General features: G+C 38.9%; 1 protein-coding gene across 1 annotated transcript in view; it reads left to right on the forward strand.

Moving 5' to 3' along the window:
• Positions 1 to 12278, forward strand: part of NUP205 (nucleoporin 205) — a 51553-nt gene extending 39275 nt beyond the window's left edge. The window contains exons 31-43 of the mRNA XM_065654706.1: positions 1112 to 1260; positions 2085 to 2276; positions 2460 to 2581; positions 3689 to 3827; positions 4040 to 4166; positions 5116 to 5192; positions 6709 to 6837; positions 7376 to 7502; positions 8232 to 8398; positions 8801 to 8924; positions 9648 to 9776; positions 10473 to 10546; positions 11740 to 12278. Coding sequence (XP_065510778.1) covers positions 1112 to 1260; positions 2085 to 2276; positions 2460 to 2581; positions 3689 to 3827; positions 4040 to 4166; positions 5116 to 5192; positions 6709 to 6837; positions 7376 to 7502; positions 8232 to 8398; positions 8801 to 8924; positions 9648 to 9776; positions 10473 to 10546; positions 11740 to 11892 — 1709 coding nt within the window. The 3' untranslated portion in view covers positions 11893 to 12278. The remainder of the gene's footprint in view (positions 1 to 1111; positions 1261 to 2084; positions 2277 to 2459; positions 2582 to 3688; positions 3828 to 4039; positions 4167 to 5115; positions 5193 to 6708; positions 6838 to 7375; positions 7503 to 8231; positions 8399 to 8800; positions 8925 to 9647; positions 9777 to 10472; positions 10547 to 11739) is intronic.
• The last annotated feature ends 1836 nt before the right edge of the window (positions 12279 to 14114 follow it).

Here is a 14114-nt window from a genome sequence, read left to right on the forward strand (position 1 = left end):
TTAATTTCTGACTTCCAGCGCTGAAGAAGTTACTTCATTTGTGTCTATTTAAAGCTATGTTTCATAGTTACAAAATTGTCAAAGGACTGGAGACTACTTGTAACTAACTGTTGTCAAGTGGGTCCAACTGTAGAAATACACTGTCTCCACATCTGTATGTACATTCATACTACAGTGATCCTTTTTAAAAAAAAAAATAAATTAATTCAAAACAACACAACACCAGAAAACCAAAACCCGACCCAAACAACAAAACAAAACCCACAAAAAAACCCACCACCACCAAAACCACAACAGAACCCACCACCAAAAAAAAGACACAAAACACACCCAAAGGTTCTTTGATATTTTTTCTGTTCCTTTAGCTGAAGACCCCTTGAGATAAAACAGTCAAAAAAGCATCACCCCCCAGCCCCCCAAAACAAGGCAAAAAATAAGCCAACCACAGTTGCTGCTTAACCAAGAGTGCTTATGGTAAATATCACATTCTCTCTGTTAATGGCTTGAATACTTGATTTGTCAGTGTTTCTAATCATTATTTCATCATAGAGCTTGGACAAGTGTTGAAAAACAAGCTAGTACGTGTGTACGCAAACTCTTACTGCTATTACTTAGTCAGCATTTTGAGCTACAGTAGTAAAAAAAACCAAACACAAACACTGAAACAAACAAAACACACCTATAAATTTGTTATGACCGCTTTGTCATTTGTTACTGGCTTTGGATTCAGCCCTTTCCCACTTAAGTCACCTTATTTACTTCTTTCAGACAGAGTGTTTTGATCCCAGGGAGAGTTCTGAGGCCTAACTGTTTTTCTACATTACATGCACTGAATCTTAGAATTATTTTAAGCGTACTGTTTGCAAGGGTGGTGTATGTATACAGCCACACACCTTTTTTGTTCTGGCTGGCCTCTGGGTGATATTCAGGAAGGAATGGGTTTGCAGGAAAACATTTGCACTTCAATTAAAAAACCCCTGTCTCTTAGGGGCATTTAAGGTAGAGAGAATGCCCTGAAGGATACTGTAGCCTCAGCTGTAATGTAGCTAATCTAATGCTAAGCTGACAGTCTTTTACATTTCTCACTTTTTGTTTTATTTCCTCTTTACAGCTAAAAAAACAATGTGGGAACGTCTGACAGCTCCTGAAGATGTGTTTAGTAAATTGCAACGGGAAAACATGGCAATTATTGAGAGTTATGGGGCAGCTCTCATGGAGGTGGTCTGTCGTGATGCCTGTGATGGTCATGAGATAGGCCGGGTAAATAAATCTATTCCTTCGCAATTGCTGTTCTTTTCATTTTAAAGAACATTTTATTCCTGTGCAGGGAGCGGAAATTTCATGAGGTAGAACTAGAACATCTTTTGTAGGTACTTAATCTCTTTCACATTTGTGTCCTCCCACTCATCCGTCAAGCTGTTGAAAGTAGGGGCATACATGCATATTAATTTTTTTTCTCAAAAAAGCTGTGTGTCCTATTGATTAAAAATAAGGGTAGCAAGCACTACTACAAAAAAATTGTAGGTATGAACTGCTGTGGCATTTATTTGTTAGTATTTTTAAATCATGGACTTATCTGTTTATTTTCTCGCTTGGGGAAGATGTGGTGACTTCAGGAAAAAATAATTTCAGACGATAACTTCAGTAGACAGGAATCTAGTCAGAATGCAAACTAGTTTTAAATAGAAATAGTGCTTATAGAAATACTTCATTAAAATATTTTGGCATAGTTATTGGTCAATGATATCTGTAATATTTTGTTAAAGAGTAATAGAGGAAAGGTATTTGGCTCATACTACACTAAAATGTCAGGAAATCTTAAAATATTTTTCACGTGAAGGATTGCAATTGTAGTGCAGAAATGCATTCTGCTTTTAAGAAGCTGTTAGAAGCACACAATCACAGAATGTTAGGGATTGGAAGGGACCTCAAAAGATCATCTAGTCCAATCTCCCAGCTGCTGAGCATTTCATATTTCTATGTATTTGTTAAAAATCTCATTGATCTCACAGATTTAATTCTGGTTTGATTTATTGTTGTTGTTTTTTCCTTTTTTTTTTTTTTTTTTTCTTCCCCTATCCTAGATGCTGGCATTGGCTTTGCTTGATCGTATTGTTTCAGTAGACAAGCAGCAGCAGTGGCTGTTGTATCTCTCCAACAGTGGCTACCTGAAGGTGCTTGTGGACAGCCTGGCAGATGACGATCTGACTCTTCAGAGCTTGCTCACACCTCAGCCACCTTTACTTAAAGCGCTGTACACCTATGAGTCCAAAATGGTAAGAGTACTTCAGAAACGGTTTTGCGATATGGTGTTCTGTTGTTTGTCTATACTTCACATTGTACTCAAGAGTTGTTTATTAAAATAAGTGTGTGAAATGATGCTGAAATCAAGAGAGAAAATAGTTGCCATAAGTCTCATGGTGCATCTCCAGTACATACCCTTCTCTGCTCTTCTCCAGGCGTTCCTCACAAGAGTAGCTAAAAGTCAGCAAGGGGCATTAGAGCTGTTGCGGTCTGGAGTGATTGTGAGGCTGGCACAGTGTCAAGTGTATGACATGCGACCTGAAACAGACCGTCAGGGGTAAGTGGTGGTTCTCTAGCTGATTTTGAAACTGTAGTATCACTTTGCAAGTGTATGATGTCTTTTTATAGCCACAAGTCTTTTGAGTAATTATTTGTGTTTATTCTTTGTGTGTGTGTTTGTTTAACGTATCAGTTCAGTTTAAAGCTTCATTTTATTGAGAGAGAAATTCCAAATAAATGGGTGTGAAGTTGTACTTAGTTACTTAAACTATGTAAAAACTTATTTGTTTGATACTTTAGATAGGAATGGTCTGTCTATGTATTATTAAATAATTTAGACTGTAATGTCTGAAAAACAGCCTACACTGTCAACTTATTTTAGGGGCTTTGCAGTTGGTGAACACAAAGTGCAGAGTTCATTCTCCCCCATCAAGCACGAATGAGAGAGCAATGAAGTAAATGTTATTTGAGACATATTTTATGATGTGTTAAAAAAATACATTGGTTATATATTCCTTGACAAGTTTCTTGATGTGTTGCCATGTGGTTAGTCATTGTGAGATGGCCGAGAGAAGATCTCGGGGGAAGGAAATTGCAAATTTAGAGGAAATCACCCTGTCTGATTTCAAACCTCGGTCCTTGCTCTAAATTTATCATTCTTAGTGACACGCTAGGGGTTCAAACACTTTGGAAAAACATAAGACTTAGACAAGTACTCTGTTTAAAAGTGCCAGTGACATGTATAAGATTGTATGAAATGAATAGGGCATTTCTAGAGGACTGTATTCAGCAGTTGCTTTAGAATTAAGCACACTTCTTCCTAAAAATACTTGAGAATATTTAGTTTTATATCTAAGTAAAGAAAACAGATGTCACATTTCTACAAGAAGGTAATCTGATTTAATATAGTATAGTACAAAGAAGTAATTTTCTCTGCTTAGAGAAAATGTCCGGCAGCAGCTTTCCAGGTAAATTGCAGCACCTGTGTATCATAAATTTGTTGCTTTTCTAATATAAACTCAGTTCAAATACAGGCCTGTTACTGAAATATAAATGTTAGCAGGTTCTTGAGGGTGATTGTATGCTGAGGCTCTGCCATGCTAATGGAATTCGCTTTTCTTGCACTGTTTATCTTTTTTTTTTTTTTTCCCTTTCTCTTTTTAAGAATGTATGGAATGAGAGATCCCCCAGTCTTCATTCCTGCTCCAGTGGAACGTTATCGGCAGATCCTTCTTCCAGCTCTTCAGCTGTGCCAAGTGATCCTCACATCCAGCATGGCACAACACCTGCAAGCAGCAGGACAGGTAAGTTCCAAAAGCTGTTAGAGTATCACTGCTACTGTTCATTCATAGAAATTGTGTCCTTTTGCTCTGAAAGTAAGCTTTTTTAAAAAATCCCATCCTCGCTGGTGTGGGAGATCACTTGAAAATTCTCCAAAAGCAAAAGCATTGATTCCCCTCTGCTCACTACTAAATTTTGAGTCATTCATATTTTCCCTTTTCTTCTTGTGGTACAGGTGTTGCAGTTTCTCATTTCCCATTCAGATACCATCCAGGCAATCCTGAGGTGTCAAGATGTTAGTGCTGGATCTCTCCAGGAGCTGGCTTTCCTGACAGGAATCATCAGCAAGGCAGCTTTGCCTGGTAGGAACTGCAGTTTTGAAGTCTCTTAGCCCCATCTGCAAGAATCTCAGGCTTCGTTTTCTGTAAAGAAATAGTAAGACACATAAGGGAATATCTATTACAATACAGAATTTTCTTGACATGTAGAGCTCTGGGAAAAATGAAGAAATGTTAAATAATTCTTCTTGAAGTAAGTATGGTGGATTTGCAGTGGACATAGTGCCCTTATCAATGTGCATTTGACTTCCCATTTTCATTATGCTGCTTGACAGTAAGTACTTTTTTCTTTGAGATGACTTGCAAATAGTGTTCAAAGTGCACGTGGTATCGTCAAAAAGAATTTTCGTTCAGCAAATTGTATGACTGAGGAAATGAAGACCAAAAATTGTTTGCATACCCATATCTTTGTTAATGTCGTCTTCATTTTTACTTATTTAAAAAAGAAAGCTTCCAAGGAGGAGCACTGTGGATTAGCATACTGACCTTTTTCTTGGGTGACTTATCTACACAGATGACTAATAATTATTGTGATGGATACAGTGATTTCTTCTGCATGCTAGAAGACTTGCTTACCATTTCAAAATAACTTCTCTATTTAGATTTAATGGCGTTCTTTGTTCAGAAGAGTTGTCTGACTACAATAGAAAGGAGTGCAGAGCCTGTAGGTTGAGCCCAAATGTTTCTTTGCTCACAGTATACTGAGCTTTGCACAACAGATGCAATTTTCATGATAACCTCCATTCTTCCCCAAGCCCCACCTTTTAATGACTTAGCAGAACAGTGAGCTACATGCTCTCATGCGTCTCGTAGTAGCTGCCTTCATATCTGAATGGTTTCCTCAAATAGTGTGTAAAATATAAGCTGTATGTCTGGCTGAAATTTTTCTGATCAGTGCTTGTATTTAAGTGTATATTCTGCATAAATCTGTTTTCTTTTGAAAAAAAAAGTTAATGGCTGTATCTTTTATCAGGAGTGCTAAATGAGCTGGACATTGATGTTAATGAAGGGACTCAGGTGGAGCTACAAGGACATATAGGCCGATTTCAGGTAATAAAGTTGTATTTTAACACTTGTCCTTTTAGATTTGTGTCTGTAGATGAGTTTATTCCTTGTTTTGTACTCTTTGTAGCAGTTATGAAAGGGAAGTTTTCCACCATTAAGAAGAATGTGTGGTCTTTTTGAGGGGGTGGGCATGGTTTGTGTATGAGTGTGGTGGTTTGTGTGGTTTGGTGGTGGTGTGGTTTTGTTTGCCGGTGTGGTTTTGTTGTTGTTTGTTTGTTTGTTTGTTTCCCCGAAGCCCAGTAGGAAAGATAACATTTGGCAACATCAGAGTTGCATCAGGGACTTTGTTTCCCTCCCTAGTTTAGGGTTCATGGTACATGGAGCAGAAGAATTTGAGGTCAACACCAAAGCATGTGAAGTAATTCAGAAATACTCTTACCACTTTTGCCACAAGCACATCTCCAGCTCAGCAATTCAGAGTATTGAACATGCTAGTTTTTTATTTCTTTCTTCCCCTTTTAAAAATAAACCTTAGAAACCAGAATGAAAGCCAAGGTAGAGTAAGTCTTGCTCAAAAGCTCTGATTGCAGACCTCTTTACAGCTCAGCATTCAGCATCCAGCAATGCTTTTGAAGCTTTGTGGTTCATATGAACAAGGACTTTCATAAAGAAATATTTCATTGAAAAGTATCTGCGGAACGGGCTACCCTATCAAAAACTTCTGGTTGCAAGAGAAGGATGTGTTCTCTGGACGCTTTGATAGTAACTGTTAGGCTGACCAGCCTTAAGCAAAGTAGCAAGCTGTAAATGATTGCTGTAATGCTGAGATACTCAGTGTTCTGCTGCATCATGTCAGCAAGAAATTCCCATGGGAAAGCAGAAAGACTTTTGGTTTTGGTAATAAGGAGCTTTAATTAGTTAATTTGAAAAATGAGCTGTTCTGAGCAAAACTGTGCAAATCAATAATCTGTTATTGTAACTTTTCTCTCTAGTTTGTCCTCTTATTTTCATCAAATAATAAAAGGATTTAAGTGTGTTATTCTTCCCGAAAAATAATTACCAAAAAAATCTTTAATCTTTATCTCTTTTTGCCATTCTACGCAAAACTGACTTACAGTCTGAGGCACTTTGGTGATCTTTACAGCCACATGTAAACTAAAAACAAATGTATTGATTGTTACTTCTTTTTCTGCAGCTATTGCACTCTACTTTCACGGAGCTTTTTATCTTCATATCCAGATTTTGTTAGTTTGTCTATATAGGTGAAGGTGATTTAAGTGGGAATGGGTAAACCTAAACTGTCATTGATGCTACTCAGTATAATAGTCTGGAAGAGACATAAGACAAAGTTGTCTACTTTTGAATTGTATTCATTTCTCAAGGAACTTAATTAAAGGTGATTTAAAATATTGTGTGTTAAAAATTTAAATTTTGTATACAAAGTGCTAAAAGTTTTCTCTGTGTTGCTACTGTGGTTTAAGGGATGTGTATCACTTAAGTGAAAAGAATCATGCACTTCATTTGTTGAGACACTAATTAAAGTGTTCATTTCTTAAAACAGCGCCAGTGCTTAGGACTTCTGAGTCGGTTTGGTGGTTCAGACAGACTATGTCAGTTTAAACTGCAAGATGATAACGCAGAGGGGGACAGAGTGAACAAGAGGGATGAAATCGAGTTGGCCATGCAACAGGTAAGGACACAAGAAGCTGCTGAAAACTTCAGTGTCAAATTGTGACATTTTACCTGCTGTGCAGATTTGTTGTCACCCTTTCATGTGGTAGTGGTAATGCTCTACACTGTGTTTTAGTTTGGCATAGGATCCCAAATTTTATTTCTATTTAAGGTCAACCTTGAAAGTTTTGTTGCTTAAATTTGCATTAGCAACCATCCTTGTTATGGATACAAACTCTGGACTTTGAAGCCTTGAATTGATCAGAAATTTTCAAAGTGAAGGCTGGGAATAGAGGGCAATGGCTAACACTGAGTTAGAGCCAAAGGGGACTTAAAATTGACCAGAAATTTTAACTAGCAGATTTAGGAAACAGGCAAGGTTGCAAGCAGGCTTGAAATAGAAAAAGAGGATGTAACTGGTCAGAAAAGAGAATCATCACATTCTGATGAGAAGAGAGGGAGCAAACCGTGTTGTTTATTGACATTTATCCATTTAAAATTTAATGCCTCAAAGCCTGTAGATATTGTAGCTGACATGCTGTCATTTTTTTTGGCAGATCTGTGCAAATGTGATGGAATACTGCGAGTCACTGATGTTGCAAAGCGCCCCCAGTTTTCAGCACACGGTTTGTCTGTTCACTCCGAGTCTGTCAGAATCGACCAACCGAGATGGGCCTCGTCAGGGTGAGATTTTTGGCTTGCTGTTTTACGAGACTGAATGGTGTAATGTTTGAGCTAGTAGAAAATAACAAACCAGAGGCTGTAGCTTCAGGTACACTTTAAGGTCACTTTATGCCAGTAGGTGGCTGCCCATTTTCTAAATCTGGAATACATGCTTGCACAGCCTTATGCTAAGCCAAATCAGGAAACTAATCCAAGTTAAAACAAATGTGACCAAAAAATCATTTTTTACTTCATTTCCCATGGCAGCTCAGTAACACAAATATCAGTAAAAAAATGTGTATGTAGATAAATAGTATCAGGCTGGGGAAGGTGAGGATTTCTTGTTTTCACCATCTGTGCTGGATTACATTACGTGAAACTAGAACCTCATTTATGATGTGTAAGATGTGTTTTGGTGCTGACAGGAACTCTCCATTACACCACATGGCAAGAGCTTACAGTGTGTTGTTATGCCGCTGAGTGGTTAAAATATTTAAATAGTAAGTCTTCTGGTCTTGCTACATTTCACGTGTTACACTCAGTACTGTACTACACTGAGTGCCTTCTAGTAACCCAGCCACAGAACTTTTTGCCTAGACTTTCATTTGTATTACTTCTGACACTGAAGTATAAAATACAAGCTTGCCAGTGCTTTCGTGTCTTTCGCTACTTTATTGACAGAGAGCATACCTTATTGGTTTCTCTTTTTTTTTTTTTAATCTATTATAAATTGGTGGTCATTTTTTCTAGATACACAAGCACCGGTGGTCCCATATTGGCACTTGCCTGGCTTGGGCATTATCATCTACCTGCTGAAACAGAGCACTAGTGATTTCTTCAGTTACTATGATAGCCATCGTCAGAGCGTTAACAAACTGCAGAATGTGGAGCAACTCCCACCAGATGAAATAAAAGAGGTAATAGTTCTTCTGACTCTGTAGTCTCTGTATGGTTTGTAACTCAGACGTGGCTGTAACAGAGATGCCAAAGCATCTAAGATAATAAATAGTTCCAGTTTTTGTGCATATTCCTTGCTACTGTTGATGAAGGGGTCCATAGAATGAGTGACCTAGAACTTGGGGGAAAATATTTGGCTTAACTTTGTAAAAGTTGCAATTTTCATTATAGTTGCTTGGGGATACATTTAACTTCTCAAATTTTTTTGGTCAGAAAGGTTATGCAAATTCAAAATATAGAGCACAGTTTTGAAGAAATAGTAGCTGACAAGGAAGCTCTAGATATTTATAAGTAATTTTATTTGCTTTTTTCTTTTGTTGCTCTGTCATTTGCTACGATCTTCTTGTTTCTCCTTATCGCAGCTGTGTCAGTCAGTTATGCCAGCTGGAGTTGACAAAATCTCCACTTCCCAAAAATACGTTTTGGCAAGGCGACGCCTGGTGAAGCTAATAAACAACCGAGCCAAGCTGCTTTCTCTCTGTTCTTGTATCCTTTTAAAATGGAAACGACCCTCAAGGTGATTCTCCAGAAAAGCAGAGAAATAGGAACAGGTTCTTTTTACATAGATTTCTGACCACTTTAACAACACTTTTTGCAAAAAGGAAATCTGAAATACCGAAAATTAAATTAGTAAGAGGATATTGTTCTGCTGTTGTCAGAATGTAAATATTTCCAAGTTAGGAGTTCCCATTATGGAGACCCTGCTAGGACTTTCTGCAGTGTTACAATGGAGGAGTTATTACAGCCCAGCGCTTCAATTCAGTATCCAGACCCACTAAACATTCACTTTTGTACAAGGGTCATGGAAGAAATGTTTTGAAAAATAATTTTGAGGTGCCTATCTGAACAACTGGTATTTCCAGTCTCACAGTCAACCTTGCATAAACCCAATCTCATAAACACCAGTAATTCTATGGAACTACCTAGTCATGCACAAAATAATTGTCTGCAATGGATCAAATTTTTCTCTGAAACCTACTTTGGGAAAATGGGCTCTTGCAGACTTACCCATTGCAACGCGCTGGAGCAGGTCGGGAGCGCAAGCGACCTCTTACCAGGCCACAGCAGTGGGGTGAGAAGCTTCTGAGAAGAGGGGACAGATGGCTGAGTGAACATCTTCAGCTGCTTCCAAGTGCAAATATGCTCGTATACTATATGTATAATCTAAAGACAACAAAGTTGGACTCCTTCACTTAGATGTGTCTGCAGATATTATAGAAACATGTCTCTTTATTCTTTGGCGTCATCTGGAACACTATCTACTGCAATGCACACCTGCTGACTCCCAAGACCCGCTGCTGTCCTCCAGGATGTCATTTAAGAAAGGAAGGCTGCAAGGTAAAATTTCTCAAACATCAAAGTGCTTTTGAATAACTACTGATGGTTAACTTTAAAACTAATTTGCTACTATTAATGTTTTGCCATTTGTATTTTAAAGGAGATTTTGTTTGGATTTGGCCAAACTTTGGATTTTCCACTGGAGAATTGGCAATACAAATATTGTTGAGTCAGACTTTGGGGTTTTGTCTATTATACATAACCTCCAAAGGACAGTAATTTTTTAAAAATTTCTGTAGTCCAAACCAAGTGAAGTTCAAATAATATAATCAGATCAATGAGTCAAAACAATTTATAGGAGAACATTTTAATAAGATGAAATTAAGAATTAAAATGAATATTGGTGGTTTAAAAAGTATTTTTAGAATTGTAGGTACCATTGATTCATCAGAAGATTTTAAGTGTGAAATTTGGTTTTAAAAAAAATAAAAATTAGGAATGGAAGGACATCAGACAAGAAGTGATCTGAGGAGGAGGTTTTTGTTTAAAATGCCATGTTGTGTGATCAAAATTATTTATGGCTCTTAAGGTATTTTCTCTAAATCACCTAAGTAAAAAAAATTAGTGTCATCTCTAATCCACAAGTTTGCTGACCCATTTGGAAACACTGTGTTTTAACCTCATTTTATAACTATATGTGGAGAAGATAGTGTAGAGCAGCCAACATAATTTTAACATCTCATTTTCTATCACTAGATTCCTTTGGTTCAGATCCCAACTTGGATTTCAGTACTGGACTGAATCGAGTGAGCCAGCACGATATAGAGCAGGTGAGACGGTGACAGCGTGTTGAAAAGTACAGAATGTGTTTGGTTATCAGCGATTGAGAGCGGTCTGACTCTAGTTTTCGCACCTCTGAACAACCTGTGGTAACACCAACAGGTTATAACTTAATTTAGGATGAATTAAATTTTGCAAAATTTTTTTGGGAAGTTTTGTAAAGCAGGGAGCAGTTATGCTGCTGCACATATTTTCAAGCCTTAATATAAAAATTAAATGAAAAATGAGCTATACTTACAAAAATATTAATAATTTTCTCTTGTAAACCAGTGAAATGGTATGTATTTTAACTGACATTTTCAGAAAACTGTTATTTATCCTTGAAAGACTTGCAATAGGAGGGCAGGATTCCCAGTTTTCTGTGATGCTGTAGCTGTTCAGTCTAGGTCGGCTGCAGAGAAATGAGATCGAAAAGGGTGACAGAAACCGAGGAGACTATAAAATGTGAATGCTAGCAAAGAAGTAATTTCTGCTTACACTGTGATTTAGTAGTCTGTGTAAATTTGATGCAGAGGTGGCAGAAAAAAAGATCATTATTAATAAATCCCACTGACATTTCTACTGCTGTTTGCGCAGAAAAAAAACTTCTCAAAAACCTGTGCATTCTCAAGTACCTTTATAACATCTAAAATGATAAGAGCTGTTGTGTTTTTTGTGATGAGGCATCTTTTATTTAATTTATTCGAAAGTAAAATATACAGTAACATCTTGCTAAAATATTTAGAATATAATTAATTTTTTCTGTGACTTTTTACATATGTATTAATGAAAAAAAAATTGTGTATGCACATGGACTCTGATTCCTAAACAGTCCTTAAAGGACTAGCAAAATTTTAATTGGAACTAGTGTTTGTATGACTATAACTGAAGAAGCTGAATTATGTAAGACAGTTCAATTCCTAAAACTTGGAGTTCTAAGGTGGTAATATTTGGGTAATCTTTAAATGCTGAGTCACCCAAAAAACCTCTGTAGAAAGGCTATCCATTACATGATTTATAGAGAGAAACGTGAGGGAAGAATGCAAGTAATACTGATCAGAGGAGTCAGAAAAAATGTCCTTTTGAAAGTGGTTTAGAGAATAAATCATGGTAAAAGGGTTGACAGGTAGTTGGTGATGGATAAGCTGATTCCAGAAAGAGAAGCTTTTGTATCGTTGATTGCAACAAATCTCTTGTTTCTCAGCTTCAGATTGAAGCCGCAAACAGCTTTGGTGAATCTCTGCAGAAGAAGCTTCTGGACATTGAAGGGTTATATTCCAAGGTTCGGTCACGATACACCTTCATTCAAGCTCTCGTTAGACGTATCCGCGGACTGCTACGGATATCAAGGACCTAAAAGAGACTGATACATGTTCCTTGCCTCTTGAAGCAATGTGCTAGAGCAGGCCTTCTGGATCATCAGATTTTGTAGATCATACATTTTCTAAATAATGTCAAAAATATTTTGTTACTTTTTTTTTTCTTACCCCTATGGATCAGTTTTGTGTATTCTTTCCTACTGCTCTCAACTTGACAGGGAAAATAAAGGATTGTTTTTAACTGAGTTACCATTAATGTAAAATTTCAAGCAAGAAAGAATTCTAATGGAGGACATAAAGGAAACAAAATAAGTTCTACAATTGTGATGATGTGACACTTAATGGATGCTTCCAGAGAAAACGGAAAGGTCTTTGTCTGTTTATGCTGTTCCTGCTTTGCACACAGGTTTAATGAAAACATGGAGTTCAAGTTTCAGCACTTGCAGACTCTGATCACACAGGTGTGGATTTTGTGTGAAAGGTGATAATTTTCCACTGAATTGTTTGTCCTGCCTTCGTTTCAGCTGACAGAAGTATGAGCTGCTTTTCTTTAGGCAAGTCTAGATAAGAGGAAAAAAAATATGGGGAAAGTCATGGAAGGTGACTGCCCTAGGTGTGGTTCTTATGGCTTGGGGTAGTAGTTCTCTGTACTGTTCTTGCTGGAACAGGAGCATAAAGACAGAAAAAAATGCATGAGGAGGGAGACAACATGCCTGAGTGGTAGATTGGTTCTGTACTTGCAGATTGTTCTCATAAGACGCAAGGAGATATTCATATCTCTTATGTAAAAAGAAAGACAAAACCAAACCAAAAAACAGACAAACAACAAAAAAAAATAACAAACTGCACAAAAACCAGTCTAACCACTATTGACATGAGCTCTGTTGGATTTTTCACTTCTGATCTTAAACCTGAATTCTCTGTTCTGTCTCCCTGGTGTTTTCATTACTTAGTATTTCACTTTTTTTTTTTACTATTTTATACCTATTCATCTGCACAAACTGATTACATTAATTACATTATCTTTTCTTTAGGCATGATGATAGCCTTGCATTCAGATGATGGTTATTAGCTGTTCCATAGGAGCAGCTGCATATTAATGGTTTGCATAGTTGGGCTTTATTGATTCTTAACAGGGGTTTTTTTCTTGTTTCTCCACCATCTCAGTGAAAACCAGGAAATCACCTACAGCGCTTCTCATTAAATTCAAGAACATAACTTTGAATTCCCCTGAGCCAGCAGAAGTCCACTGATTTTCAGGACAACATCATTATGGTAACCAGCTGGTCCTTGTGTGGAATTTCAGTAACAGGTTTACCATGACTTCATCCTTCTATGGTCTGTATCCTTCCAGTAGCTGAGGGCAGAAACTGGAGCTGTTCTCTCCTCTTTGCTGCTTGTGCGGGGTCAGCCCGGGGCTGCTGCGGCCTCAGTGCAGGACCGGCAGGAGCTGCCGCTGGCAGCGGCCTTACCAGCAGCCATGCGGGCCTGTCACAGAAGCACAGAATGTCGGGGATTGGAAGGGACCCCAAAAGATCATCCAGTCCAATCCCCCCACCGGAGCAGGAACACCCAGATGAGGTTACACAGGAGGCGTCCAGGTGGGTTTGAATGTCTGCAGAGAAGGAGACTCCACAACCTCCCTGGGCAGCCTGTTCCAGGCTCTGGCACCCTCACTGAGAAGAAGTTTCTTCTCAAATTTAAATCGTGACACTCACCCTTTACATATTTATTAATAAGGTCACCCCTCAGTCTCCTCTTCTCCAAGCTAAAGAGCCCCAGCTCCCTCAGCCTTTCCTCATAAGGGAGATGCTCCACTCCCTTCAGCATATTCGTGGCCCTGCGCTGGACTCTCTCCAGCAGTTCCCTGTCCTTCCTGAACTGCGGGGCCCAGAACTGGACACAATATTGCAGGCGCGGTCTCACCAGGGCCGAGGAGAAGGGCGGCAGAAAGCGCATGTCCCGGTGCGGGGGGCGATGTGGCGCGAGGCAGGAAGCGCCGCCCCCGCCCGAGGCACGCGCGGAGCCGAGCACCGCCCCTGCCCGCAGCCCCGCGCTTCCGCCGCCGCAGATTCGCCACTTTTCCGCCCCGGCCTGGTTTTTTATTTTTTAACTCCTTCCTCCTTTCTGCTTCCCGCTCGGGTGTATCCGCACAGGGAGGGCAAGAGAAGCCTCGCGCTCGGCCCTTCACTTCCCCGCCGAGGGCGGGCGGGCGCCGTCCCGGCTCCGTGTCGAAACGGCGAGGCCGCGGAGGGGGCGG

Source organism: Caloenas nicobarica, chromosome 1, assembly GCF_036013445.1.
Source record: "Caloenas nicobarica isolate bCalNic1 chromosome 1, bCalNic1.hap1, whole genome shotgun sequence".
Classification (NCBI taxonomy): domain Eukaryota; kingdom Metazoa; phylum Chordata; class Aves; order Columbiformes; family Columbidae; genus Caloenas; species Caloenas nicobarica.